Genomic DNA, 27,550 nt, shown 5'->3' with positions numbered 1-27,550 from the left:
TTATACTAAAAGGTAAATTCATACCATTACTTGGGAAAAATGTTCTATTACTTAAAACAGAGTGCAGCAACTTCTTTTTAAAACACATTAACATGAATGACCATACAGTGGCATGCAAAACTTTGGGCACCCCTGGTCAAAATTCCTGTTACTGTGAATAGAAAAGTGAGTAGAAGATGAACTAATCTCCGAAAGTCATAAAGTTAAAGGTGAAACATTCTTTTCAACATTTTAAGCAAGATTAGTGTATTATTTTTGTTTTGTACAATTTTAGAGTGAAAAAAACGAAAGGAGCACCAGGCAAAAGTTTGGGCACCCAAGAGATTTGAGCTCTCAGATAACTTTTACCAAGGTCTCAGACCTTAATTAACTTGTTAGGGCTATGGTTTGTTCACAGTCATCATTAGGAAAGGCCAGGTGATGCAAATTTCAAAGCTTTATAAATACCCTGACTCCTCAAACCTTGTCCCAATAATCAGCAGCCATGGGCTCCTCTAAGCAGCTGCCTAGCACGCTGAAAATTAAAATAAATAATGCCCACAAAGCAGGAGAAGGCTATGAGAAGATAGCTAAGTGTTTTCAGGTAGCCGTTTCCTCAGTTCGTAATGTAATTAAGAAATAGCAGTTAATGGGAACGGTGGAAATCAAGTTGAGGTCTGGAAGACCAAGAAAACTTTCCGAGAGAACTGCTCATAGGATTGCTACAAAGGCAAATCAAAACCCCAGTTTGACTGCGAAAGACCTTCAGGAAGATTTAGCAGACTCTGGAATGGTGGTGCACTGTTCTACTGTGCAGCGACACCTGCACAAATATGACCTTCATGGAAAAGTCATCAGAAGAAAACCTTTCCTGCGTCCTCACCACAAAATTCAGCGTCAGAAGTTTGCAAAGCAACTTCTAAACAAGCCTGATGCATATTGGAAACAAATCCTGTGGACTAATGAAGTTAAAATAGAGGTTTTTGGCCGCAATGAGCAAAGGTATGTTTGGAGAAAAAAGGGTGCAGAATTTCATGAAAAGAACACCTCTCCAACCGTTAAGCACGGGGGTGGATCGATCATGCTTTGGGCTTGTGTTGCGGCCAGTGGCACGGGGAACATTTCACTGATAGAGGGAAGAATGAATTCAATTAAATACCAGCGAATTCTGGAAGCAAACATCACACCATCTGTAAAAAAGTTGAAGACGAAAAGAGGATGGCTTCTACTCCAGGATAATGATCCTAAACACACCTCAAAATCCACAATGGACTACCTCAAGAGGAGCAAACTGAAGGTTTTGCCATGGCCCTCACAGTCCCCCGACCTAAACATCATCGAGAATCTGTGGATAGACCTCAAAAGAGCAGTGTATGCAAGACGGCCCAAGAATCTCACAGAACAAGAAGCCTTTTGCAAGGAAGAATGGGCAAACCCCCCTCAAAAAAGAATTGAAAGACTCTTAGCTGGCTACAGAAAGCCTTTACAAGCTGTGATACTTGCCAAAGGGGGTGTTACTAAGTACTGACCATGCAGGGTGCCCAAACTTTTGCTTTGGGCCCTTTTCTTTTTTTGTTATTTTGAAACTGTAAAAGATGGAAATAAAAAAAGTAATCTTGCTTAAAGTATTAAAGAAATGTGTCATCTTTAACTTGATGCCTTTTGGAAATCAGGTCACCTTTTACTCGCTTAGCTATTCACAGTAACAGAAATTTTGACCGGGGTGCCCAAACTTTTGCATGCCACTGTAAGAACTTCTGTAGCATTTGTAATGTATTAATAAAAGCACTTAAGAGGGGATTAAAAATGGGGAAGAGTGCAAATCAGCAGCAAAAGTAAAGACAATTTCAAGTTCTGCTTCAGGACTAGAAGCAAAGCATCAGCGTACCAGAGAGAGTGTTGAAGGAATGGCTCTCGAGGATTAAAATAAAGGTTGTTTACAAATCTTGGCCCCATACAAGTACCATAGTTACACATGATCTGGGTAATGTGGGTGAAGTTGAAGAAGCCGTTGACTGTATGCGTGGGTTCTGCATCTCACCATCCCTATCTCAGGGAACGGGCTAGCAACAAACATCCATAACAAGAACTTGGGAGTCCTAGTGCAGCATTCCACAAAGTTTAACTTGTAGGTAGAGTGAGTAGTAAGTGCAATTGCCCTGGTAAAGGTTTCACTGCTAACAGTGTTTGGTTTGTCGTTAAAAATAAGGGGTGTTTAGGAATGTGGGTTATCTAATCAGGAAGGAAGGCTGGGGGAGCAAGTCCTTTGTGCCTGACACCAGTGGGAGTCTTGATCTTTGTTCGGAGGGAGACAAAGAGAGAAGACACTGGAGAGAACCGGTTGTAGGATTCGATCTGGAGGGGACCGTGATTCGATGGAGCCAAGGCACGAGAGTCTGTTGGGGATAGGTGAATATGATTTTTGGAAGATTTGAGCTCCAACCTGTGTACATTTGACTGTTTAATTATAATGGGCCCTTGATTTTCTTTTCTCTACTCACTCTTTAGTTAAGTTAAATCTCATAAGTATACTCCTTTTATAATTATATGCCCTGTGCGGTCTGTTATTTCTTGCGACAAGCTGTAACAGGGCAGCAAATCACACAGCATTCACACATACGAGGGCTTGGGTGGGTAAAACATCCCAATCTCATGGATTTGGCGGGACCCAAGATGTATGAGGCTGGACAGAGGTGGGGTTCTCAGTGCTAAATTGGAAGACTGCTAGTGAGGGCTAATGAGCCATTTACTAAGATGCCCAGGAAGAAAGAGGAATTCATAAGGGAGTCCAATACAATATTAGCATTCACTTCAAGAGGACCAGAATATCTGTAAGCGGTTTTGGTCCCCTTATCCATGAAAGAATGTCCCGGCATTGGAGAGGGTCCAGAGAAGGTTGACAAGAATATTCCTAGGGATGAAAGGGTTAATATATGAGGCACATTTGATGAATTTGTATTCAGTGAAGTTTAAAAGAATGAGATGGGATCACATTGAAACCTACCGAATATTGAAAGGCCGAGACGGAGTGGATGTGGAGAGGATGTTTCCAATAGTGGGAGAGAGTATAGAACCAAAGAGCAAAGCAAGGAAACCACTTTAGAAAAGAAAAGAGGATGAATGTCTTCAGCCTGAGGGTGGTGAATCGGAGGAATTCACTGCCTCATATGGCTGTGTAAGCTAAGTCACAGAGCACTACAGCAGAGAATCAGGCGCTTTGGTCCATTTAGTCCATGTCAAACCGTTGATCTGCCTGGTACCATCCACCTGCACCTGGATCATAGCCCTCCATACCCTTCCTATCCATGTACTTAGCGAAACTTCTCTTAAATGTAATCAATCCCGCATTCACTACTTCTGCATGAATACTGGTTCCCCTTCAACCCCTTCTCTTCTGCTTATCTGCCTATCGCCTCCCTCTTGTGCCCCCTCCCTTTCTACAATGATCTACTGTCCTCTCCAGTCAAATTCCTTCTGGCCTTTACTTCTTCCATCTATCACCTCCCAAGCCCAAAAACTTGATGACCAAGAAGTACAAAGGCACTAGTAGCAAATTTTCCTGACTTGGAAATATATTGCAGGTCCTTCATTGTCACTGCTTCTAAATCTTGGAGCTCCCTCCAGAACAGCTCTGAAAAAGATAGCTCACCATTACTTGCTCAAGGCTACCAGACAGGCAATGTTAATCTCGCCAGCAATACAGATCCAAAACAATAAGCACAGATTATACAACTGATTATAAATTGTGATTTTTTTTTAAAAAAAATAGGGACAATTTCAAATTGGCAATATAATCAATTTACACAACCATGTTTCCTTAAGTTTGCTATAGCAAGGGGTGGTAATGGGGACAAGCTCCCACTACCTATTAAACGCTTCCAATGGCATTTGTCTCAAATAACTTCTGACAACCAAGTCCAGCTCCTGGCCTTCAGATGTGGCTTAGCTATTATGCCCAGTGGAACCATTTCTACTGATAGGAGAAGAGGCAAAAGAGATGCCCTGAAACCAGTTGCTGGGCAGATGGGGCTCATGTGTGGCAGCTCATCCAGGAGAAGGAAAACTGTGATCTCAAACCTCCACGGCCTTGTAGCTAAACCCACTCATGGGCAAGGTTTCAGGAGTAAACCCTGAGGGAAAAATCTGGAGCTGGAGTCCATAAGGAGCTCAACGCTGACTGGCAACTCCTGTGACGCCACTGATGTCAAACTGTATCGGTCTCTGCCGTTCCTTTGGATTCATCGGCTGCGTGGAGAGGGTGAGCCTGCTACACAGGCACCAGCTTGCTTTGCGTATCATACTGCTCTGGCTTGTGTATCACGTAGACAGCTGGGACACAACATCCATGGTCAACCCTGAACAATGGAGGGCCTCAAGACAACTGCATTCTTTACAAGGCAGTATAAAATTTTTACAGAGAAATACAGGACAATACTGCTTCTTTAATATGAACTCAACCAATTGTTACGAGAATACACATAAAATTAAGATGTTTGCTGGCCTGGGCTAGCATCAGTGGCATCAGCAGTTGGTCTGCCACCTGCCCTCAGGGGAAGGAGAGATAAGGAACAATGGAGCAGCGTCTGGAGATGTGTAATGGAGGGACGTGGGAGAGGGAGCTGTCTGGAGCGGCTCCCCCTTTGAACCCTGAACTGTTTGAAGTGATGGACAGGCGATACCCAGCAGGGGGATAAAAAGGGGACAGGTTCGCTAAGACAGACACACACGCCACCCGAGGTAACGAGACCCTGGAAGCGGTGCGCCTCTCACGAGTGGAGAAGTACCAGACGACAAGGGTGGAAAGGTACGATCAGCGGGAACCCGGTGTGTGTCCGCCCTTGCCTGGGTGCCGGGTTCACTGCAGAGGATCGACCGCATCTGGAGGAGGGGTCACAGTCGGTGACCTCAGGTGACATCACCAAGGACCCGCCCAAAAGCTGTTTGTGAGCCATCTCGCTGGTCTGTGAGCCATCTTGCTGGTCTGTGAGTGAAGCCGTTCTGAATGATCAGTTGTTCCTATTCTATCTCTCTCTTCCCCCACCTTGTCCATCGCCATGGCAACGATTACTGCGAACTGAACTACAAACTGGACTGAACTTTGAGTCATTTTGAAATTGGTCATTTACCCCTAGACAACGATAGAGCTTGATTGATGCTGTTATCTTAATTCTGTGCACATGTGTGGTTATCATTGTTGAATTGTTGCATTTATTATCCTTTCGATTACTGTGTTGCTTGTTTCTTTAATAAAACTTTCTTAGTTCTAGTACTCCAGACTCCAACTGAGTGATCCATTTCTGCTGGTTTGGCAACCCAGTTACGGGGTACGTAACATAAGTGGGGTTCTCGTCCGCGATTTTGAACGCTAAATTTGGGACGGAGTAAATTGATTGGGTTAAAATTCCCGAAAGAAAGAAAAGACAAACAGCAGAAATGGAGGTTGAGGAATTTATAAAGGCGCCGACCTTGGAGGCATTAGAGGATGCCAGGAAATCGGAATTGATAGCTGTGGCCAAACGGGTGAATCTTGCCAAGGTGAAGTCGACAATGAGGAGAGAGGAGATACACAGAGCTATTGTAGAGCACTATGTATCTAAAGGTGTGTTTCCCCAAGGTGAGCTGGGGGTGGTGTCTATTGAAAAACCTGCTGGAGACGCGGTACAGGTACAGCTTGAAAAACTGAGACTCGAGCACGAGTTCCGGGTACGGCAGTTAGAACACGAAGAGAAGCAGTTAGAAAGGCAGGAGAAAGAGCAAGAGTTAGAAAGGCGAGAGAGAGAGAAAGAGGTAGAAAGGCAAGAGAGAGAGAAAGAGGTAGAAAGGCAAGAGAGAGAAAGACAGTTGGAGAGAGAGGAGAAACAGAGGGAAAGGGAATTTGAGCTGGAGAAGTTAAAGATAAGGGCCGAGCAGGGGCTCGTGCCGAACCAAGGTGGAGGGTTCCGGGCGACCCAGGAGGTTAGGCTGGTTCCCCCATTTGACGATACCGATGTGGATCGGTACTTTCTCCACTTTGAAAAGGTGGCTATAAATCAGGAATGGCCGAGGGATAAGTGGGTTGTTTTACTTCAGAGTGTACTGAAAGGGAAGGCCCAACAAGCTTACTCCGCTTTATCCGCGGAAGATGCCCAGAAGTATGAGGTGGTGAAGGAGGCCATCCTCAGGATTTATGAGTTGGTCCCGGAGGCATACCGGCAGAGGTTCCGGAATGCGAGGAAGCGGTGGGACCGCACGTATTTGGAGTTTGCTCGTGAGATGCAAACATATTGTGAGCGTTGGTGCGCCTCGAAAGGGGTAGAGGGGGATTATGACAGACTGCTGCAGCTGATTCTGATTGAGCAGTTTAAAGGTTGTGTCCCTGAGGGCATGAGACCCTACCTCGATGAGAAAGAGGCAGCCACGTTAGCCGCAACTGCTAAGTTAGCGGATGAGTATGCGTTGATGCATAAAATGAAGGTTGCCTCGAGTAAAGGCTACCAGAAGGGTAGTCAGGACGGCGGGGAGAGTCCACCGGAAAAGTCAGAAAGTAAGCCGGGGACTAGTGAAAAGGATAAGGTAGACCGGGAGCAGTCTGGTAGGAAGTCTCCTGGGGTCGTCTGTTATAATTGTGGGAAAGTCGGACACTTTGCATCCAGGTGCTTTGCCCCAAGGAAGGAGACGGGGAAAGGAAAAGCGGAAATTTTGAATGGCTGTATTGAGCTGTTAAGCGAACCGCTAGGGAAGGACAGGTCTGAAAAAGTCCAGGAAGGGCGCGAGAGGTTTATCTCGGCCGGACTGGTGTCAGTGAAAAAGAGGTTAAAACCAGTTCCAGTGCGGATCTGGAGAGACACGGGAGCGTGTCAGTCATTGATATTGAAGAGTGTATTAGAGTTTAGCTCAGAGACCCAGACTGGGGAGGTAGAGGTCAAAGGTGTTGGGGAAGGGACAGAGTCAGTCCCTTTGCACCAGATACATTTACAGAGCAACCTGGTCTCTGGACTAGTCACGATCGGGGTGAGGTCCGAATTACCGATGAAAGACGTGGAAGTCTTGCTCGGTAATGACATCGCCGGAGGAATCGTGTTCCCAGTCGTGAGATTGACGGGTCAGCCTGCCAGCATGGAGGCCCCGCCCGCGATGGTGAATTTGGCTGAAACATTTCTGCCAACCTTGTATGAGACAGGGTGTAGTGAGATAAGAGGTAGTGAGGGAGCTGGGACGGACGTAGCAGTAGCCGGGAAAGAATTTGTGCAGACGCAGGAGCGAGACGAGGGGCTGATGGTTTTTGCCGAGACCGCTCTCTCTGACACAGCCTTGACAAGCTATTGTGCGGATGAGGAGGTGCTAAGGAAGAAAGGGAAATCAAGTACAGCATCCGCAGATGAGGAGTGGGGGGTGGTGCAAAAGAGTTATGGGGATGAGGTTTTTAACATGGCCCACGAGGTACCCCCCGGTGGACATTTTGCAGTGCTGGAGGAAACAGTTGGTGGAATCATGAAAGAGAGTTACCAGCTGCCCAGGGGGAAAAATGTTATTGATCATGACCGACGCGAACTGAGACGGTCACCGGCTTTTGATATGCTAACAAACCTAGTCGGTGTTAGCGTGGAAATCAATGAAGCTAGGGGCCCCCTGCTAAGAGGAAAAAACCATTTTGAAAAGATTAGGATGGGATCGGTCAGATGGGAGAAGGCTATTGTTTTGGCCAGGTCTACTGATAAGGTCTCTCCCTTAATCCCCGAAGGAGTAATTAAACGACTCGCACCCATGTGTTTGATTGTCCCGAGGAAATGCAAAGAACTGGGACGTTGGGTGATTGTGGTTACAATAGGGCAGCCAAGTAAACAACACCCATATTTTTTGAGTAATTCAGTGACTAAAGGGCTGATGAACACAGAGGTGTGTATTGGCAATTTAACACGGCTGTCTGAAGCCAGCTTGATAGTGAACCTTGAAAAAAATGAATTCGGCCACACGAAGGTCACTTACCTGGGAATTGTGGTGACACAGGGGCAGCTGGCAGTGATGCAAGCTACAGTGCAGGCTATCGCTGACCTCCCAACCCCGACAGACAAGAGGGCCCTCAGAAGGCTTTTGGAGATGGTGGGGTACTGCAGGAAGTTTTGCAATAACTCTGCGGTCAATACCCGTCCCCCTCCTACTAAGCCCTTGCGAGAGAAAATTGAGTCGGAATGGGACGACCCTTGTTATTGTGGTCCGGGACAAAACCAAATGAGAGGTTACATTGGTCGCAATTCATCAGTGTTTTTGGCCACTATGAAGTTTGCTGAGTTGGAGCCTGGTCTAAGGGATTATTAATAACACGTGTAAAAGGAACAGAAAATGTGATGACTGTCTGTCAAGGTGTTGACAGCTTCAAATTCTCTGTATTAGCTAAATAACTGTTAAAGATGTATATTGTGTATGTATCAGATAATGTAGTCATGTTTGTAATTTTTACCTCCCGGTAAAAATCCTTAAAGGGGGGAAGTGTTACGAGAATACACATAAAATTAAGATGTTTGCTGGCCTGGGCTAGCATCAGTGGCATCAGCAGTTGGTCTGCCACCTGCCCTCAGGGGAAGGAGAGATAAGGAACAATGGAGCAGCGTCTGGAGATGTGTAATGGAGGGACGTGGGAGAGGGAGCTGTCTGGAGCGGCTCCCCCTTTGAACCCTGAACTGTTTGAAGTGATGGACAGGCGATACCCCAGCAGGGGGATAAAAAGGGGACAGGTTCGCTAAGACAGACACACACGCCACCCGAGGTAACGAGACCCTGGAAGCGGTGCGCCTCTCACGAGTGGAGGAGAAGTACCAGACAACGACAAGGGTGGAAAGGTACGATCAGCGGGAACCCGGTGTGTGTCCGCCCTTGCCTGGGTGCCGGGTTCACTGCAGAGGATCGACCGCATCTGGAGGAGGGGTCACAGTCGGTGACCTCAGGTGACATCACCAAGGACCCGCCCAAAAGCTGTTTGTGAGCCATCTCGCTGGTCTGTGAGCCATCTTGCTGGTCTGTGAGTGAAGCCGTTCTGAATGATCAGTTGTTCCTATTCTATCTCTCTCTTCCCCCACCTTGTCCATCGCCATGGCAACGATTACTGCGAACTGAACTACAAACTGGACTGAACTTTGAGTCATTTTGAAATTGGTCATTTACCCCTAGACAACGATAGAGCTTGATTGATGCTGTTATCTTAATTCTGTGCACATGTGTGGTTATCATTGTTGAATTGTTGCATTTATTATCCTTTTGATTACTGTGTTGCTTGTTTCTTTAATAAAACTTTCTTAGTTCTAGTACTCCAGACTCCAACTGAGTGATCCATTTCTGCTGGTTTGGCAACCCAGTTACGGGGTACGTAACACAATAAATAATCTACGAATAACAAATCAGAAATATTACTGTTGATTACAGAGGCTCTGCATCCTATCAGTTTTAGATCCATACCTAGTTTTGCACCTTTCCTAAGTAACATCACTACAACTGGAGTGTTGCAGCATCCAATTGCTCTGTCTAATGGACGCATTCCACTGTGGTCAACGTGTTCAATCATGGCACCTCTTTCCACCAGATACTGAACCTGTAAATAAAATAGCAAGCTTTACAATAGCAAAAAGGACAAAATGTCTTTCATTGCGTTGGACTGGTGTCTAAATTATCATTTCTCTTGTAGTTTAACTTTCTTTATGTTTGCTTATATGTTTGTACAATCATCTGTCTGCAAATGTTCAAGAAATTTTCAGTAATTTGCAGTCCAGCTGGTTCAACATTTTTGTAGTTTCTTTGCCTGTCAACCTGGAATGTCATGGAGCCATAGAAAACTACAGCCCAGAAACAGACCATTCAGCCCCTCTGGTCCACTGAACTGCCTAGTCCCATTCACCTACACCGAGACCATACTCCTCCCATCCATGTACTTATCCAAACTTCTCTCAAGCTTTGAAATCACAATCACATCCACCATCTGCACTGGAAGCTCGTTCCACACTCTCTGGGTGAAGAAGTTTCCCTTCATGGTTCCTTAAAACATTTCACTTCTCATCCTCAATCCTTAACCCATGACCTCTAGCTGTAGTCTCACCTACATGACAACATAAATAATTCAAAGCTGTCCTTGTTGTCTAGGGCTGTTCTTACCAGAGAATTTCCTCATCTATGCAGCTTGAACTAGCTTCAGTATAAAGATCGACAATGAGGCAAGTTCTCTGTTCTTTGAGTTCCTCCTTACTTACAGTAGAGCAAGTGTTATAGTAATCTGGTGTCATGCTTTACTGTTTTCTTTGTTCTGAACATTAATAAAATGGACGTAACAAGATTTGCACCTCATTCTTGACTTCTTAAGAGCCTTCAGGGTAATATTATCTCTAGATCCAACAACTGTCTTAGCAAATTGGTTTTATTGTTTTCTTTATTGAGTTGTAAACCAACTTAAAGATCAGAAGGAAGCAGAAAGCTGATTGAGCTAGGGAAATCTTGAAAACCAGAACCACCAATAAGTATAATAGCAAATAGGAGATCAGCACTTTTTTCTCCTCACATTACCCACCATGACTAAACATATTATCAGTGAGATTGACTGACTGTTGGAATTCCCAGGCAGAAAGAATTCAGTTGAGCTTTTGGGCAGGACAGTGTAGCCTATGTATTGAAGTAATGGTAAATAATGGGTGGCTGGGGACACTGGAGATCATGCAGTGAGCCGCACTCATCCATAGCAATTGCTTGATTGGCTGAGATTTAAAAAGAGCTCGGGGCCTTTCAGAACATTTCTACAGACTGCAATCACAACGATCTCTTAGTCACTTGGCAAAGGCTAATAAAAAGAAGCACAGAAAAGCAGAGCAGCAATTGTTGGAGTGGACAGTTTTAGAGTAGTCAGGCTCTGGCACAACAGGCTTGGGCAAGTTTCTTTTCTCCTTTCTTTATCTATTAGTCTATAGCTAGTGCGTGGAGAATCGGTCCAGAGTTAGTAGTATGTTATTTTTGTGAGATGTGGGAACTCTAGGAGACCTTTAGTCTCCCGAAAAACTACATCTGCATGAAGTTCAACGAGCTGCATCTCCTTAGAGTTCATATGAAGGAAATGGAGCTGTAGCTCGATGACCTTTAGCTTATACATGAAAATGAATAGGTGATAGATAGGAGCTACAGGAAGGTAGCAACCCCTAAGTTGCAAGAGACAGGTATCTGGGTTAATTTCAGGAGAGAGAAAAGAAATTGGCAGTCAGTGCGGAGTACCCCTGTGGCCACACCCCTCAATAAGTATACTGATTTGCATACTGTTGGTTGTGGATACCAAGGGAGAGCCACAACAACCTGGTCTCAATCTGGCTCTGGGTCACAGAAGTGGTGGTGGGGGGGGGGCGGGTAGATGAAGAGAAATGCAGTAGTAATGGGGATTCCATAGTTAGAGGTGCAGACAGGAGATTCAGTGGTTGTGAAAGAGACACATGGGTGGGGTACTGCATGTTGCCTCACTGGTGCTGGGGTCAGGGAAGTTTCAATTGGGGTCCACAGCATTCTAAATCGGGAGGGTGAGCAGCCAGAAATTGTAGTACTTATTGGTACCAATGACATAGATTACTAGAGAATGTTCTTGGGAAACTGAAAGGTCTGAAGGTAGATAAATCAACTGGACCAGATGGTGTACACCCCAAGGTGGCTGAAGAGATTGTGGAGGCAATAGTAATGATCTTTCAAGAATCACTAGATTCCGGAATGGTTCCGGAAGACTGCAAAATTTCAAATGTCACTCCACTCTTCAAGAAGGGAGAGCAGCAGCAGAAGAAAGGAAACTATAGGCCAGTTAGTCTGACCTCAGTGGTTGGGAAAATGTTGGAGTTGATTATTAAGGACAAGGTCTCAGGGTACTTGGAGGTACATGATAAAATATGTCATAGTCAGCATGGTTTCCTCAAGGGAAAATCTTGCCTGACAAATCTGTTGGAATTCTTTGAAGAAATAACGAACAGAATTGACAAAGGAGGATCGGTTGATGCTGTGTACTTGGATTTTCAGAAGGCCTTTAACAAGGTGCTTAACAAGCTATGAACCCATGGTACTACAGGAAAGATTCTAGCATGGATTAGGCAGTGGTTGATCGGCAGGAGGCAAAGAGTAGGAATAAAGGGAGCCTTTTCTGGTTGGCTGCCGGTGACTAGCGTTGTTCCACAGGGGTGTGTGGAGGAGGGCAGGTAGTTTTGAGGAAGTAGAGAGGCTACAGAAGGACTTATACAGATTAGGAAATGGGTAAAGAAATGGCGGATGGAATAGTGTCGGGAAGTGTATGGTCATGCACTTTGGTAGATGAAATGAAAGGGTGGACTATTTTCTAAATAGAGAGAAAATACAAAAACAACTGAAGCACAAAAGGGACCTGGGACTAAAACTGCTTCAATGCTCCAAATGCAGTCTGAACAATGCCTTACAAAGCCTCAGCAGCACATCTTGCTCTTGTATTCTAGTCTTCTCATAACCCTCCTCCTTCCCTTTCCTCCATGGTCCACTGTCCTCTCCTGTCAGATTCCTCTTTCTTCAGCCCTTTACTTATTCCACCTACCACCTCCCAGGTTCTTATTTCACTCCCCCTCTCCTACCCACTTTACCCTTCATTTGGTTCACTTATCACCTGCCAGCTTGTACCTCCTCCCACCTTCCAAGTTTGGCTTCTGACCCCCTTTTCCAGATGCAGGCTGACTTAATGAGTTCCTCCAACATTTTTAGTGTTGCTACAGTTTTAATATTTTATGTGAAAAATTAGTGATAATGTGAGGTGGAAAGAGCCGGAAAACTTTTGCAGAGAGGATATTTGCCCTTTGAAACCCATAAAGTTTCATTATTTCCCCTCAAATATAAGCTGCTACTGTTCCTACATAGCTTGACAAACATCCAGACTCAATCTTAACAAACTTTGTGCCTTTAAACCATTTTACAAAGACAGTTACATCTTTAAGTTAAGGGAGTCAGTTAGCATCTTGTGTTTTACACGACATAATTCAATTCTGAGTTTGCCAGACAATTCATCTAGACACAATTTGCATTAATATGGCATTTCAAATATAAAAAGTCCAATGACCTTCTGCAATGATGGAACTAAAAAAACAATACATGTCAAACAAAGCCTGATAGTACTCACAATGTCAGAATCTCCATAAAACGCTGCTAGATCCAGAGGAGTTCGACCATTCTTATCTGTGTGATCAATAGATGCACCTTTCTCCACTAAAGTCTGAACCACAGCTTTTTGCCCCTTCAGGCAGGACCAGCTCAAGCAAGTCAACCCCTCCTTATCTACTGAAGAGATGGAAGCACCTAAGATCAAAACCAAATAGATATTGAAACCAAGAATAATGCAAGTCCATAATATTACAGATATTGACATTACTGAATTGACTTTATTTCTTACATCCTTCGCATACATGAGGAGTAAAAATCTATGTTACATCTCCATCTAAATGTGCAATGGACACTCATAGTAATTTATAATAATTTACAATAAATAGAACAGTCAATGTAACATAGAGTACACTCAAATCAGTGTGAGTTAATCTGTCTGATGGCCTGGTGAAAGAAGCTGTCCTGGAGCCTGTTGGTCCTGGCTTTTATACTGCAGTACAGTTTCACAGTTGGTAGCAGCTAGATTGTGGCTGGGATGACTCGAGTCCCCAATGATGCTATGGGGCCTTTTTACACACCTGTCTTTGTAAATATCCTGAATCATGGGAAGTTCACAACTACAGATGCAGCACTAGGCTGTCCACACCACTCTCTGCAGAGTCCTGTGATTAAGGGAGGTGCAGTTCCCATACCAGGCAGTGATGCAGCCAGTCAGGATGCTCTCAATTGTGTCCCTGTAAAAAGTTCTTAGGATTTGGGGGCCCATACCAAACTTTCTCAACCGTCTGAGGTGAAAGAGGTGCTATTGTGCCTTTTTCAGCACACAGCTGGTGTGTACAGACCACGTGAGGTTCTTGGTGATGTGGATGCCGAGGAACTTAAAGCTGTTTACCCTCTCAACCCCAGATCCATTGATGTCAATCGGGGTTAGCCTGTCTCCATTCCTCCTGTAGTCCACAACCAGCCTCTTTGTTTTTGTGACATTGAGGTAGACGTTATTTTCTTTTATGTTTACCTTTACCTTTAGAAAGTAGGAATTCAACGGTGTTCACATGTCCTTCACAAGAAGCCACCATAAGTGGTGTACGACCTTGCTTATCAGTTGTGTTCACATCAGCACCATGCCGAAACAGTAGGTCAGCAATCTAAATTTTCAAAACAATAAATCAATCAACATTCCAATGGAATTAGTCCGAGCACTTTACATTCAAAACTAAACAATTGCTTAAAACCAGCCAATTATTCTATTTGCCATCTGAACAATGGTCAATAAGGATATATTTATACCTTTCTGCCTTGCTGTTTCATCCAGTTAGATGCCATTTTTTTTGTGGTTTGGTTGAAGAAGCAAAATGTCTTTGTGAACCTTGTTGATTTTATACACTGCAGCCATAGTGTTTAAAGCTGTGAAGTCAAAGCCAGTGACTGCTTTTTCTTTGATTCACTGAACATCCTGAATGTTATTTGGAGATGCATTCATCCAAATAATCAGAAAATAGGCCATCATGCTATAGATGTGCACCTTGGAGATGATACTTTAGGAGTCTGGAAACTTACCACTTGATCCAATTTTCCCCGAGTTCTACCATAGCATCTATGTGGCTGGGTCGACTGAATCTCTGGTGAATGGTTAACTGACACGAATGTTGCAATAATAGTTCCACATTACATGGGGAAGTAGTTATCCAATCTCAGAGGAAACACTACATACCACTTATCAGTATCAGCCTAAACATTATCCAGATCTTGCTCAAGGAAGCACATAGGGTCTCAGTTTTGAGGAGATGTCAATAAAAATGGGCAGTCTAAACTCAGTAAACATCATCACTCTGACTTTATGATGGCCATTGACAAATCAACACAAGACTGAGGACCACGGGATTTAGCTGAGGACTCGTCTGAGAAGGATGCTTGTGCCATGGAAGGAATGCTACAAATTTTACTGGATTGGTCCTGGAATAGCATCAATGTACAATGAGAGATTAGGTCAGTTAGACTTCGAATTATTGCAATATAGAAGAATGAGAGGAGCTCTCATCAAAAGCTATATAATTCAAAAACTGAACAGACTAAATATAGGAAAGGTGTTTCTAAAGGCTGCTGATTCCACAATACCATTTAGAATCAAGATTAGGAGAAATTTCTTCGCCCAAGTGGTGTAGAATTCTCTACAACAGAAAACAGTACAGACCTTGTTGTTAAATATTTTCGAGTAGATAGATATGCTTCTTAATGCAGAGAGATACGGGGAGAAAACAGAAATAAGGCAATGAAATGGATAATTAGCTATGACACACTGAATGACGGAACCAACTCTAAAAAGTAGAGGTCCTGTACATGCTGCCGTTTTCTATACTTCTGTCTTTAACAATTTAAGGAATATTTTTAAATGTTCAAAATGATATACAAAACAATATTTTGCGGTGTCGTTGGCATTTTGGATTATTTACTGATATTTTAGTGAAAGACACGATTCCAAATTGACACTAGTGCAGGGATGCAAAGGATGAACAGATATGCAAATCACATTATAATCAACACATACTTTAAGCAAAAGTGACTTCTAACAGAAATTAAAATTCTGCTAATGTTTTAAAACTTTCACAATGAACAATAAGATACCTATTGTAAACAAATAAAAACATTATGACAACAAACAGAAAATATTTTACCTGCCAGTGGCCCTGCCTTGCTGCACAAAATACTGGAGAAATACCCCTTCGATTGGGATGGGACACCACAGCTCCACGGTGCAGAAGTTGTTCACATACTTCCAACTTACCCCTTCCTGCTGCTGCTGTAAGAGCTAAGGTGAAGAAAAAACAGTTACTCACACAAGTTGAAATTGCTGGCTAGTGGTGTAGTGGTACCAGCACCGGACTTTGGGGCAAACAGTCCCGGGTTCAAATCCAGCAGGCCCCTTGCTGGGTTGAGCATTGAATTAGAAACTTGGTTTCATAAAAAAAAGGACAAATGTTAAAGAAACAGCAAAAAATCCCGCCCGATGTGCCACAAGGAGTAACACCAAGTGGAGACAATAAAATAAATGGATGATTCGGACAGTGTCCCACTTCCTTGTTGTCCTATAATTTTTTTTGTCTTTATATATCTTATTCTTTTTGAGTGCTGTAATTGAATATGATTATACAAATGTTTCAAACACAGTGCTCAGCATCAAAGGACCTCATTTTTTTTTTTAAAAAAGCACTCCTCTCTTCCTGCTGTGTTGCAAATTATTTTAAGTTTACAAACTCTGGTGTCCAAGCAGTGGAAATATTTTGCCCCCCACAATTGTTGTTTTGATTTTTATTTATGCGACTCAACTCACTAATTATCAGACATACAAAGAAATGCATTCTTGTGACCTCCAACTTGAAATGACAATAACTGATTGAAATTACTTTCATTTGGATCAGTATAAACAGTCCAAATTAACAAATGCAATAAAACAAAGTAAAACTGTTTTTTTCCCAGTGAATACTTAAAAGTGTTGTTGACAGAAATTACATGATTGACACTGAAATACGAGGTAGTAACTCCAATATGGTCAATATTATTATTATAACTTACTCTACATATGTAACATTCACTAATGAGTATCTAAAAGTGGATTGAAAGAAATCATAAAGAATAACTGTTTTGAAAAGTAATAAAAATGTATAATGTTAACATGCAACTTTTAAGTTATAAAGGGAAAAACAGAAAGACCTCTATTACCTGTTTCACCCCAGAGAGTATCAAAGCTGTTGATGTCTATTCTGTGTTCACCATCAAGAGCATGAAGATTCTTCACAACCTATAAATAGCACAGAAAAATTGAAAGCACTTACTTGTGTAATTAAACATAATGTGCACAAATTACTTCCAATGTTTAAAATGTTTTCCATTAAAGGGCTTAAGTGAATGGTTAGCACACAGAAGATAAGTCAACCATTTATATGTTCATAGCATTATCAGTTTGCTTGAGAACTACTGGTTATTTGGACTGTATATAGGACCCAATAAACAGAATATAACAAAATTCATTTCTGGATGCTCTTCTCTCACAACTATGTAGAAAAGTGATTCCCTTCTCTCTGCTATGCATACATAAATTAATTAAAACAGATCGCTTCTCCTCATGCGTTGGTGCCTTTCAAAAAAGCAAAGTTAAAAGGTTCTCTTCTAATTTTTATGGACTGAAATATAGTACGAAGCATATTTATTAATAATTTTAAAAATTGATTCCCTGGTTTCTAGCTATTTTGTGTTTAGCTATATTGATACCACCAAGCAAGTTGAGAGCCATTAAAGGTGACTTCTTTGACAACAAACAAAATAAATTTGGCTATTGAGAATTCAGAGTATTATATACTAAAGTCCTTGTAGTTCAGTAAAATTGTGCTCCAACATTCGATGTGCAAGGGTAGGACATACACAGTGAATGAGAGAGCCTTGGGAAATGTTGAAAGAACAGAAACACCTAGAAAAATAAGTACATAGTTCTCTGAACACGACAGCACAGATAGATAAGGTGGTTTAGAAAGCATATGGCATACTTGCCTTCAATGATGGAGACAATGAATACAAAAGTTGGAAAGCTATGCCACAGCTATACAGGATGGTGAGACTTCACCTGCAATACTTGAACACAGAACAGTACAGCACAGGAAAAGGCCCTTCAGCTCACAATGTTGTGCAATATTGTGTGCAATTATAGGAATGACATCATTATGCTACAGGGTGTGCAAAAAGGATTCACAAAGATGTTGCTGAGACTGGAAGGCTTGAGTTAAAACTGGATAGTCTGGAACTATTTTCCCTGGAGCAAAGGAGGCTGAGGGGTAATCTTGTAGACAATTTGAAAGTCATAAGGACATAGATGGATGGTCACAGCTTTTTTTTTTCTCCCAGGGTAGGAATATCTAAAGGATATAAGATTAAGGAGAGATGAGTAAAAATTTAAAGGCAATCTGAGCAGCAAAAGATTTTCACAAAGGACAATTTGTGTATGAAACAAGTTATCACAGGAAGATGTAAAGGTGGGTATAATTACAATGTGCCAGAGGCATTTGGACAGGTACATGGATACACCAGGTTTGCAGGGACATGGGCTAAATGCAAGCAATTGGGACAGGCTCAGGAAAAAATTCTGTTGGCCTGGACAAATTGGGCCAAAGGGCTGATTCCCATGATAGAAGGATCATCTAATGAAGATCTGCATCCAAAGATTTAAAATGGTTGCTCCAAATGCTGTATAGTGTATTAGATATTCCTCAAAGTGTCCATTTTAATTATGTATAGTTTAAACAAGTGAACAACAACTTCTGAAAGCATACGTCAGTGTGTCCCATGCTTGCAGCTGCAATCAGTGCTTGCTGAAGAGCTTGACTTTTCTTGAAAGACTGTATACTCGATGTCCAATCTGCTTTGAGTAAATATTCAATAACTTCATGGTGACCTCTTAAAGCAGCATGAACCAGTGCACATTGGCCATTTTTATCTGTGCAATCAACCTGGGAGTTAAAACATTCATATTACTTTTAAATTAAATAAACACACATTATGCTGCTTTCAAAGACTAACATGGGATTTATTAAACTTTAATTACATGAATGCTCTATTGTTGATACTTTTTCATCTGTTTAGTAGCTTTTTACAAATATGTGTTTTGATATGATACGTACAGAGATAAATGTTAAATCCTATAATCAAAGTTCTTTTCATTCTAAACCTGTAGAGTTAGATGAATCATTTATATACAGTGGATTCCAGTTATCGGCTGTCAGTTAATCAGGACAGCCATTTACTTAGGTTGCCTTAAAGAACAAAAACTAATCAAGAAAATAGCTGGGATTCCCTTCGTTTATTTGGACAATATGCAGCTTAATTCGGGTAGGAGATGGTTATCAAACATTTTCTAACTAGCTTCAGTTGTGTGCACTTGTGTGGCTGTTAGACACTACACCGTGCTTAGTGTGAACAGGTTTTAAATAGTGTCAGTTGCTTGTGCTTGTATTCAAAAATCAATGATAGTTGGCAAGAAATGAACAGTACAACTATTCAGAACCGTTTTGCTTACTGTGGTTTCCAGCATTCAGGCTTGGAGATGCCAGAAACAGCTGGGAGTTAAAATGAAATGATTTTGCTACTTCAACAAATCAGGAACTATGAACAATGCTAAGTTATTTACAATTATCTTGAATATTATAATGAAAACGTAGATTGGGGGGATGCAATTGTCAAAAGCATTGTATTAAAACACTAAGTTGAGAAATATGAAGACAAGGAAAGTGGTGAATATGACACATCTGAGCTTGAGCTAGTGACTATACAGGAAGGCAATGAAGGGAGTCTGTTATCTGCACTGGGTGTCTGCGCTGATTTTGTTCATTTACAATTCAATCAAAAGAACACAGCAGCATAAATTCTTCCGTCGATAACTATTAGGAACTAACACACAATTATTTTGTAGTATTGGTAATATTCTAATTTGTTCTGTATTTTATTTAAATACATAATTTGTTACTCAGTTTGTTTTAATATCTTTTTAACTATTCCAAATAAAGTTTGGCTAATTGAGACAGCCACTTAATTGGACCATAATGCACTGGTCCTGATGTGTCCCAATTAATCAGGATCTATTGTACTTCCAAAACATCCATCAATAATGTTACCACAAGAGACTGCCTCACTATGTTAGTAATAGCATTGTATTAATGTGCAATAGTTTACTGTATATTCACTAATTAAAACATTCCAGCTAATATGTAGAATATAAATACAGTGCATTCCAGTTAATAGGGACATACTGGTATCAGTATACTTTGGCCCAATTAAGTGGCTGCCCCTATTTGCCAAAGTTTCATGGAAATAGTTAAAAAAGTATTTTTAAAAAACTGCCATTTAACAGAGTAACAAATTATCCTTTTAAATGAAATACAGAACAAATTAGAACTTAAGCAATCCTACTGCAGTACTGTAAAACTGTGTATTAGTTCTTAACAATTATTAACAGAGGAATTCATCCAGTGTATGATACTGTGTTCTTTTCATTAACTGTATACATTCTGGGAGAAAATGATGTTGTGGTAGAGGAGTACAAATACTTGGGTGTTCACCTTGACAACAGATTTGACTGGAAAACTAATACCAAGACTGGTTACAAGAAGGGGATGAGCAGACTCTATTTTCTAAGGAAGCTGAGATCCTTCAATGTGTGCAGCAGGATGTTGGAGATCTTTTACCAGTCAGTTGTAGTGAGTGCAGTCTTTCTTTGCGGCTTTATGTGAGGGGAGCAACTTTAGTGCTGGTGATGCAAAAAGTCTCAATAAGCTCATCAAAAGGCTGGATCTGTCCTTGGCTACAACCCAGACTCTTCTGAGTTAGTGGTGGAGAGGAGGTCCCTAAACAAACTGTTATCCATTATGGACAATCTAGTACAATCTCTCCATGACCTACTGAATAAGCAGCGGAGCACCCTTTCGAAAAGGCTCATTCAGCTCCACTGTCGTAAGGATCGTTACAGAAAATCTTTACCAACTGCAATAAGCATATACAACAGTTCATCTCTGTGCGACAGGAGAACACACATCATTGTACAATAGTCTCTGTTTTATTATTTTATACATTATTATTATTGCACATTGGTATATTATCATTGTATATATTATTATTCTGTACTTTATTATTGGTTATCAGGCAGGTGGGGCTTGTCAGCCTTGGACAGCAGCCCACTTAGGAGAAGGAAAACTCTGATTTTAAATCTCCGCTGCCTTGCAGCCATACCCACTCATGGGAAAGGCTTTGGGAATAAACCCCGATGAAGAACTCTGCAGCCAGGGTCCCTAAGGCAGTTTGATGTCGTTTACAATTTCACTCTGGCAACCTCTGCGACTACACTGGTGTCAAGCTGTATTGGCGCTTGCTCTTCCCTTGGACTACATCAGCGACGTGGAGAGGGGGAACCCAGTGCATGGGCAACAGCCGGTTCTTCAAATCTTCCTGCCCAGGCTTGCGCCCCGAAGAGGACACAGTCTACCTGAGGTGCAAACCCATGATTCCCTGGGATCAACGGCTGCCTACCATCATTATTAATTAAGTTTGAACACTGCTAAATGTGTTCTTAAATGCTGCTGCTGAAACAAAAGAATTTCCAACTCAGAATCTATACAGTATTTATTATACTTATTATTAAGTGAACAAAATCAGCACAGCCACCTAATGCAGATAATAAGACTGCCTTCATACAATACTTTCAACAATTGTATTCTCCAAATCCTAATTTTAATTGTAACATTCAGGATGATTATCGATACCTTCAAATTCTTCATAGTTCCTAATTTGTTAATCGTTTCATTTTCACTCCTGGCCGTTTCTGGCATCTCCAAGTCTGAATGCTTGAAAATGCAGTGAGCAAAACAATTCTGAACTGCCTTACTGTTTATTTCTTGTCGACCATCAGTGACAAAAATCACTACTTTTTGAACACAAATACACACAACTGCCATTATTTAAAAACTGTTTGCTCTAAGCATGGTGTAGTGTCTAACGGCCACACAAGTGTATGAGACCAACGCTAGCTAGAAACTGTTCAGCAAGTGTCCTATCCAAATTAAGCAATTAAATAAAGGGAATCCCGACTGTATTTTTAATTAGTTTTTGTTCTTTGAGTTGTCCCAAATAAGGGACTGCCCCGATTAATCAATGGCTAAATTAACCAGTATTCACTGCGTATATTAATCACAGTGAATATCAACACAACACAGAACTTTATTCTGCAGTATTAGACTTAAAATTGCTCTGGCTCTCAGTGATACAGTCAAGATGATTTACTAACCATCTCACAGTTACTGCCAGTTACCTAATACAATTTGTACAACTCACTAGTTGCACATTATTCCTTGGCTTATTTTCCATACTACACAAGGCCACTAGGCTCCCTGAGTTTTTACCAGCTCTTCAAGGAACCACATGGATCCTAATTCCCCATTTATTTCCCTATAATCTATTCTGTCACAAAATCCCATTAACTATCCCCTTCCCTGCAATTATTCCATTCCCTCACCTACTGAGCAGCACATCTTTGGGAGATGGGAGGAAAATGGAGACACCAGCGAAACACTGGAGACAGTACAAACTCTACACAAATAGTTCTAGAGATCAGAGGTCCAGATCAAGTCTGGATTGCTGGAGCTGTAAAACACATCACTGCTTGCTGCATCACTCTGCTGCGTTTTGTAAGAGAAGCAGAAAGGGAATATTTCCTTTAGCGTTATTACCTTATCTACCATTCAGAAGAAAATGAATAAATAGTATTTCACACTACACTACAGTTGACATTTCGAGCCGAGGCTTCATCAGTTGTGATGAGCAGTCTTAGCACAAAACATTGACTGTTTCTTCCTTCACAGATGCTTCCTGACTTGCTGAAATGCCTCCAGCATTTTGTGTTGCTCTGAACAATATTAGCCTCTCTCTGTGCTATAATACCGTAATTCAAAAATACTATTCATTTATTTGTTCATAACCTAATCTTAAAGAACAATAAAATGCTCAGTTTGTCTTTTGCAGTTTTAAATAAATTCCTTAGACTGTTTATCACTGGCTTCCTCTACCTGCTATAATTCTCATGTCTCAAGGACATTAACCCTAACGCTTAAAATCATAGTATTTTTTATTAGATCACGTCCATTTCATGAATCACAGAAATTAACATCAATAACCAGGTCCATACCTTAGCTCCTTTCTTGCACAAAAGAGTCACAATGTTCAGGTGTCCTGCAGCTGCAGCATGGCACAAGGCCGTCACACCACTTTCAGATGCATGGTCAACTGCAGCTCCAAATTCAACCAGTAGATTTACCATTTCCAGATGACCAAGATGTGATTGTACACAAAGGATTGGAGCATTGTTTAAGACCTCAGTTTGGTAGTTCACGCTGGCTCCTCCCAAAATCAATAATCGACTCACCTGCATTTTGGATCAAAAACAGAATATTACTGCAAAGTCTCCTTTAGATACTGTACAGTTAGATATTAAGCTTAGAATACAACTATAAATGCGAGAAGAAAAAAGCTTCATTAAAATATCTCCAAACGCATCCAAGCTACCGATTATAATAAACAAAGCAGGAAAAGCTGCAATAGTTGATTGAGGAAAAGACTGTTTGAAAATCAAGACCTCAGACCTGGCGCAAAGCCAGTGAACCCCCAAAACCTGGAATACCTACAGTGGGCACCTCAGAATCAGAACCACTATTTTTTAAACCAGTAAATGCAAAAGACCAGAATTGATTATGGTTCGGTGCCAAGCATTAAATACAGAATACAATAGACAGCACAATAGAAACTAACAATTTACAAGACAATAGTTCAAACAACAGGAGGGTGCTGATAATGCATGCAATGTACATGGCAGTCTTGGTCTTTGTAGCGAGTTTTGGATTCTCCCAGACCTGCGAGGAGAGTCGAGCAAGGATCGATGTTGCTTTGCCGATAAGCCTACTCTGCAGGGCTTTCCAAGCGATGAGCATAATGTGCTTGTCCTACTTCAATGCATTGGTAACGCTAGTCCTCAGGAATTTGAATGACTTGACCCCAGACACAGTCTGACCATTAATTTCCAAGGGGTGGGGGCAGGTACAGAATTGTCCTCACTATAATATAAGTTACAAGCAATCTACAAAATCAAAAAGTATGGTTCTTTGAATATTGCTGGAGCAACTGTTCCAAGTCAATGTAAAAGATACGACTTAAAACATCATGACTACTCTTAACAGCATTTTGCTTACTCTAATCAGTATTACTGATGTTGAAAGGAATTCTAGGTTATGGAGAAAAGGCAGGTAGGTGGAGATGAGTCCATGGCCAGATTAGCCATGATCTTATTGAATGGCGGAGCAGACTCAACAGGACAGATGGCCGACTCCTGCTCCCATTTCTTATGTTCTTCTGCTATTTCTGGTATCATTACTTGAAACCTACATGCCCCTTACCCTGCATGTATTTGACAAAACTTGCTTTTCATAAAGACAAGAAAACCTGCAGATGCTGCAAATTCAAACAACATGCACAAAATGCTGGAGGAACTCAAAATGCCAGGCAGCATCTATGGAAAAGAGTAAACAGTCAACATTTCGGGACGAGATCTTTCATCAGAGCTATCCGAAACATCAACTAATTACTCTTTTTCATAGATGGCCAATTCCCAAAAGCTTTATTTCAGAAAGTTCATTACTAATAAGTGTTTATTTTCCTCTCAATTTATGCAGACTGTTCAAATTAAACTTGACTGCTACATTCCTTCATTTAGATTAAATTATGAGAACACTCAGTCCTCGTTTATTGTCATTTAGAATTGCATGCATGCATTAAGAAATGATACAATGTTCCTTCAGAGTGATATCACAGAAAAACGGGACAAACCAAAGACTAACACTGACAGAACCACATAATTATAACATATAGTTACAGCAGTACAAAGCAATACCATAATTTGATGAAGAACAGACCGTGGGCACGGTAAAAAAAAAGTCTCAAAGTCCCGATCGACTCCTGAGTCCCTGATAGCAGCTGGCAAAAGGGAGAAACTCCCCGCCATAAACCTCCAGGCACCGACAACTGCTGATGCATTGGAAGCAGCCGACCACAGCCGACACTGAGCCCATCCAGCCGAAAGCGTCGAGCCTCCGACCAGCCCCTCCGATACAGCCTCCCGAGCACCATTGACCTCGCCCCGGCCGCCAAAACAAGCAAAGCCGAGGATTCGGGGCCTTCTCCTCTGGATATTCCGGACCACACAGTAGCAGCGGCAGCGAAGCGGGCATTTCAGAAGTTTCTCCAGATGTTCCTCCGTACTCTCACGTCTGTCTCCATCAAATCAGAATTGTGCACGGTACCCTACTTGACAGATTACAGATATCATTCACCAGAGTGGCTGCGCGCACTGCATCGCACCGCCATCTTCTCCTCCTCCTTTGTTGTATTATGTATTAACTCTTGGCATTTCTGGTAAGGACAGCACTTAATACCCCCCGAACCTTTACCAAGATAACTGTCAGCCTTCATAAACCTCAGTTGTTGTGGTGAACACATCTTCTCAGCCCTATTAAGAGTTATAGAATTCTGACCCAGCAAGACTTAAGGTTCTTAAAATTTTGCAAAGTTATATATCTCAAGCATAGCTTGATCTTTCAAGAATCACTAGATTCTAGAATGGCTCTGGAGGACTGGACTGGATTAACAAATTGCAAGTGTCACTCTACTCTTTAAGAAGGGAGAGAGGCAAAAACATAAGAAATTATAGGCCAGTTAGTCTGACTTATCCATTATTAAGGATGAGGCTTTGGGGCATTTGGAGGCACATGATAAAATAGGCAGAAGTCAGCATAGTTTCCTTAAGAGGATATCTTGCCTGAAAAAATCTGTGGGAATTCTTTGAGGAAAGAACAAGCAAGATAGACAAAGAAGAGTCAGTAGATGTTCTTTACTTGGATTTTCAGAAGGCCTTTTACAAGGCGCTGTACATGAGGCTGCTAAGTTAAGAACCCATGATATTACAGCAGAGATACTAGCAAGGATAGAAGATTAACTGACTGGCAGGAGGCAAAGAGTGGGAATAAAGGCGGCCTTTTCTGGTTGGCTGCCAGTGACTCATGGAGTTCCACAGTACTGGCACCACATCTTTTCATGTTACATGTCAATGATCTAGATGATTGTGGCCAAGCTTCTGGACAATAGAGATCATTAGAGGAGCAGATGGTGGTGAGGACTGCAGAAGGGATTAGATAGATTAGAAGAATGGTTAAAGGCATAAACTACTTTCTAAGCAGGGATCAAATTCAGAAATCAGAGGTGGAAAGGGACTTAGGAGTCCTTATGCATGATTCCCTAGAGGTTAACTTGCAGGTTGAATCAATGGTAAGAAAGGTAAATGCAAGAGGCTAGAATATAAAAGCAAGGATGTAATACTGAGGTTTTGGTCAGGCCACATTTCAAACTTCAAAGTACATTCATTATTTAATATGTATACCACAACCTTAAGAGTCATCTTCTTGTGGGCAGCTATTAAAACAAAGAAACATAATAGAACCCATGAAAAAACCTACACAACAACGACCGTCAAACCCCCATTGTGCGAAAAAAGAACAAATTGTGTAAACAATTAAAAAAGTAAATAAATAATGCACAGAACATGAACCACAGAGTCCCTGAAAGTGAGTCCAAAGCCACAGAGACAGTTTATTGCTAAGACACGTGCAGCCATCCAGGAGCCTGATGGCTACAGGCCACAACTGCAAAGTCCATTCAGTGCTGAGGAAAGTAAGACACGAAGTAGTGAGCAGTACACCGATTTATCCTCCGGCCTTGGCTTCAATGTCTCAATCTTTTTAATCTGTCTTAATGCTTAAATCGGGTGAACATCAATTAATTATTCCCTCTCGGGCCTAGGCCTCACCGCTTGAATCCGGCCCAAAGTTCGCTCCAGCAGCATCTCCTTTCCCGAGAGTCCAGTTCGCTGAATCCATCAGGATACCACATAAACGTCAGATCGTACAGACAGTTCAAAAGCACATCTCCCGAAGGCTACGGATTGCAGTGATCATAGTCCAGAAAAAGTATATTTAGTAGAATAGTTAGTAGTTTTGCTGCCCTCAAAATACCACTGTATATCACTAATGTCATCTTGAGTATTTAAGCAATTTAGAGCCACTTATCTAAGAATGGATGTGCTGGCACTGGAGAAGGTTCAGAGGAGCTCATGAGAATGCTCCCGGGAATGAAAGGGAAGTATAAGAAATGTTTGATGACTCTGGGCCAGTACACACTGAAGCTTAGAAAAGTAAGAGGAGATCTCATTGAAACCTACTGAATATGAAAGGCCTAGATAGTGGACATGGAAAGGATATTTCTAATTGTGGGAGAATCTATAAACAGAGGGCACAAGCTTCAGAATTTTAGGACATCACTTTAGAACAGAGATGAAAAGGTATTTCTTCAGCCAGAAGGTAATGGATAGTGTAAGTTATTACCACAAAAGGCTGCAGAGCCCAAGCCACCGGTTATATTTACAGCGGGGTTTGATAGTTTCTTCATTAACAAGATGTCAAAAGTTATAGGGAGGATAATGGGTTCAAGAGGGAAAATAAACTCGCTACAATTGAATAGCGGAGCAGACTCAAATGGCTGAATGACTTAATTCTGCTCCATTGCCTTATGGTCTAAAATAAATTTATTTTATTACTGCTGTTTTGCTACTTTGCTTAGCATGGAGTACTGCTATTTTATAGTGCTCTTGAATGAATCTACCAAAACATGCCAAAAAAAACCAGAAATACATCAGCAAAACTTGACAACCTGCCAAGTGCCACACTGTTCTTGTCCCTTCAACCAATGACAGCGCATTGTGTAACTGGTACTCGACCAATGAGGGCACAGTACTTATAGTGTCAACTCTAAAAATTGTTATTTAGTCCTCTCGTTCTCAGGAACA

At 41.7% G+C, this 27,550-nt stretch overlaps 1 protein-coding gene across 2 annotated transcripts in view; it reads right to left on the bottom strand.

Moving 5' to 3' along the window:
- tanc1a (tetratricopeptide repeat, ankyrin repeat and coiled-coil containing 1a) overlaps window positions 1-27,550 on the bottom strand; it is a 153,329-nt gene that overhangs the window by 21,375 nt on the left and 104,404 nt on the right. For both annotated transcript variants that reach the window (XM_063052294.1, XM_063052295.1), the window contains exons 17-23: window positions 22,793-23,029; window positions 18,396-18,572; window positions 16,795-16,873; window positions 15,750-15,883; window positions 14,099-14,222; window positions 13,097-13,272; window positions 9,409-9,541 (exon numbers count right to left, since the gene is read on the bottom strand). In XM_063052294.1, the coding sequence (XP_062908364.1) occupies window positions 9,409-9,541; window positions 13,097-13,272; window positions 14,099-14,222; window positions 15,750-15,883; window positions 16,795-16,873; window positions 18,396-18,572; window positions 22,793-23,029 (1,060 nt within the window). The remainder of the gene's footprint in view (window positions 1-9,408; window positions 9,542-13,096; window positions 13,273-14,098; window positions 14,223-15,749; window positions 15,884-16,794; window positions 16,874-18,395; window positions 18,573-22,792; window positions 23,030-27,550) is intronic.

Source organism: Mobula hypostoma, chromosome 6 (genome assembly GCF_963921235.1).
Source record: "Mobula hypostoma chromosome 6, sMobHyp1.1, whole genome shotgun sequence".
NCBI classification, from domain to species: domain Eukaryota; kingdom Metazoa; phylum Chordata; class Chondrichthyes; order Myliobatiformes; family Myliobatidae; genus Mobula; species Mobula hypostoma.
The sequence above is the reverse complement of the archived record's forward strand: the minus strand, read 5'-3'. Positions and strand labels throughout refer to the sequence as shown.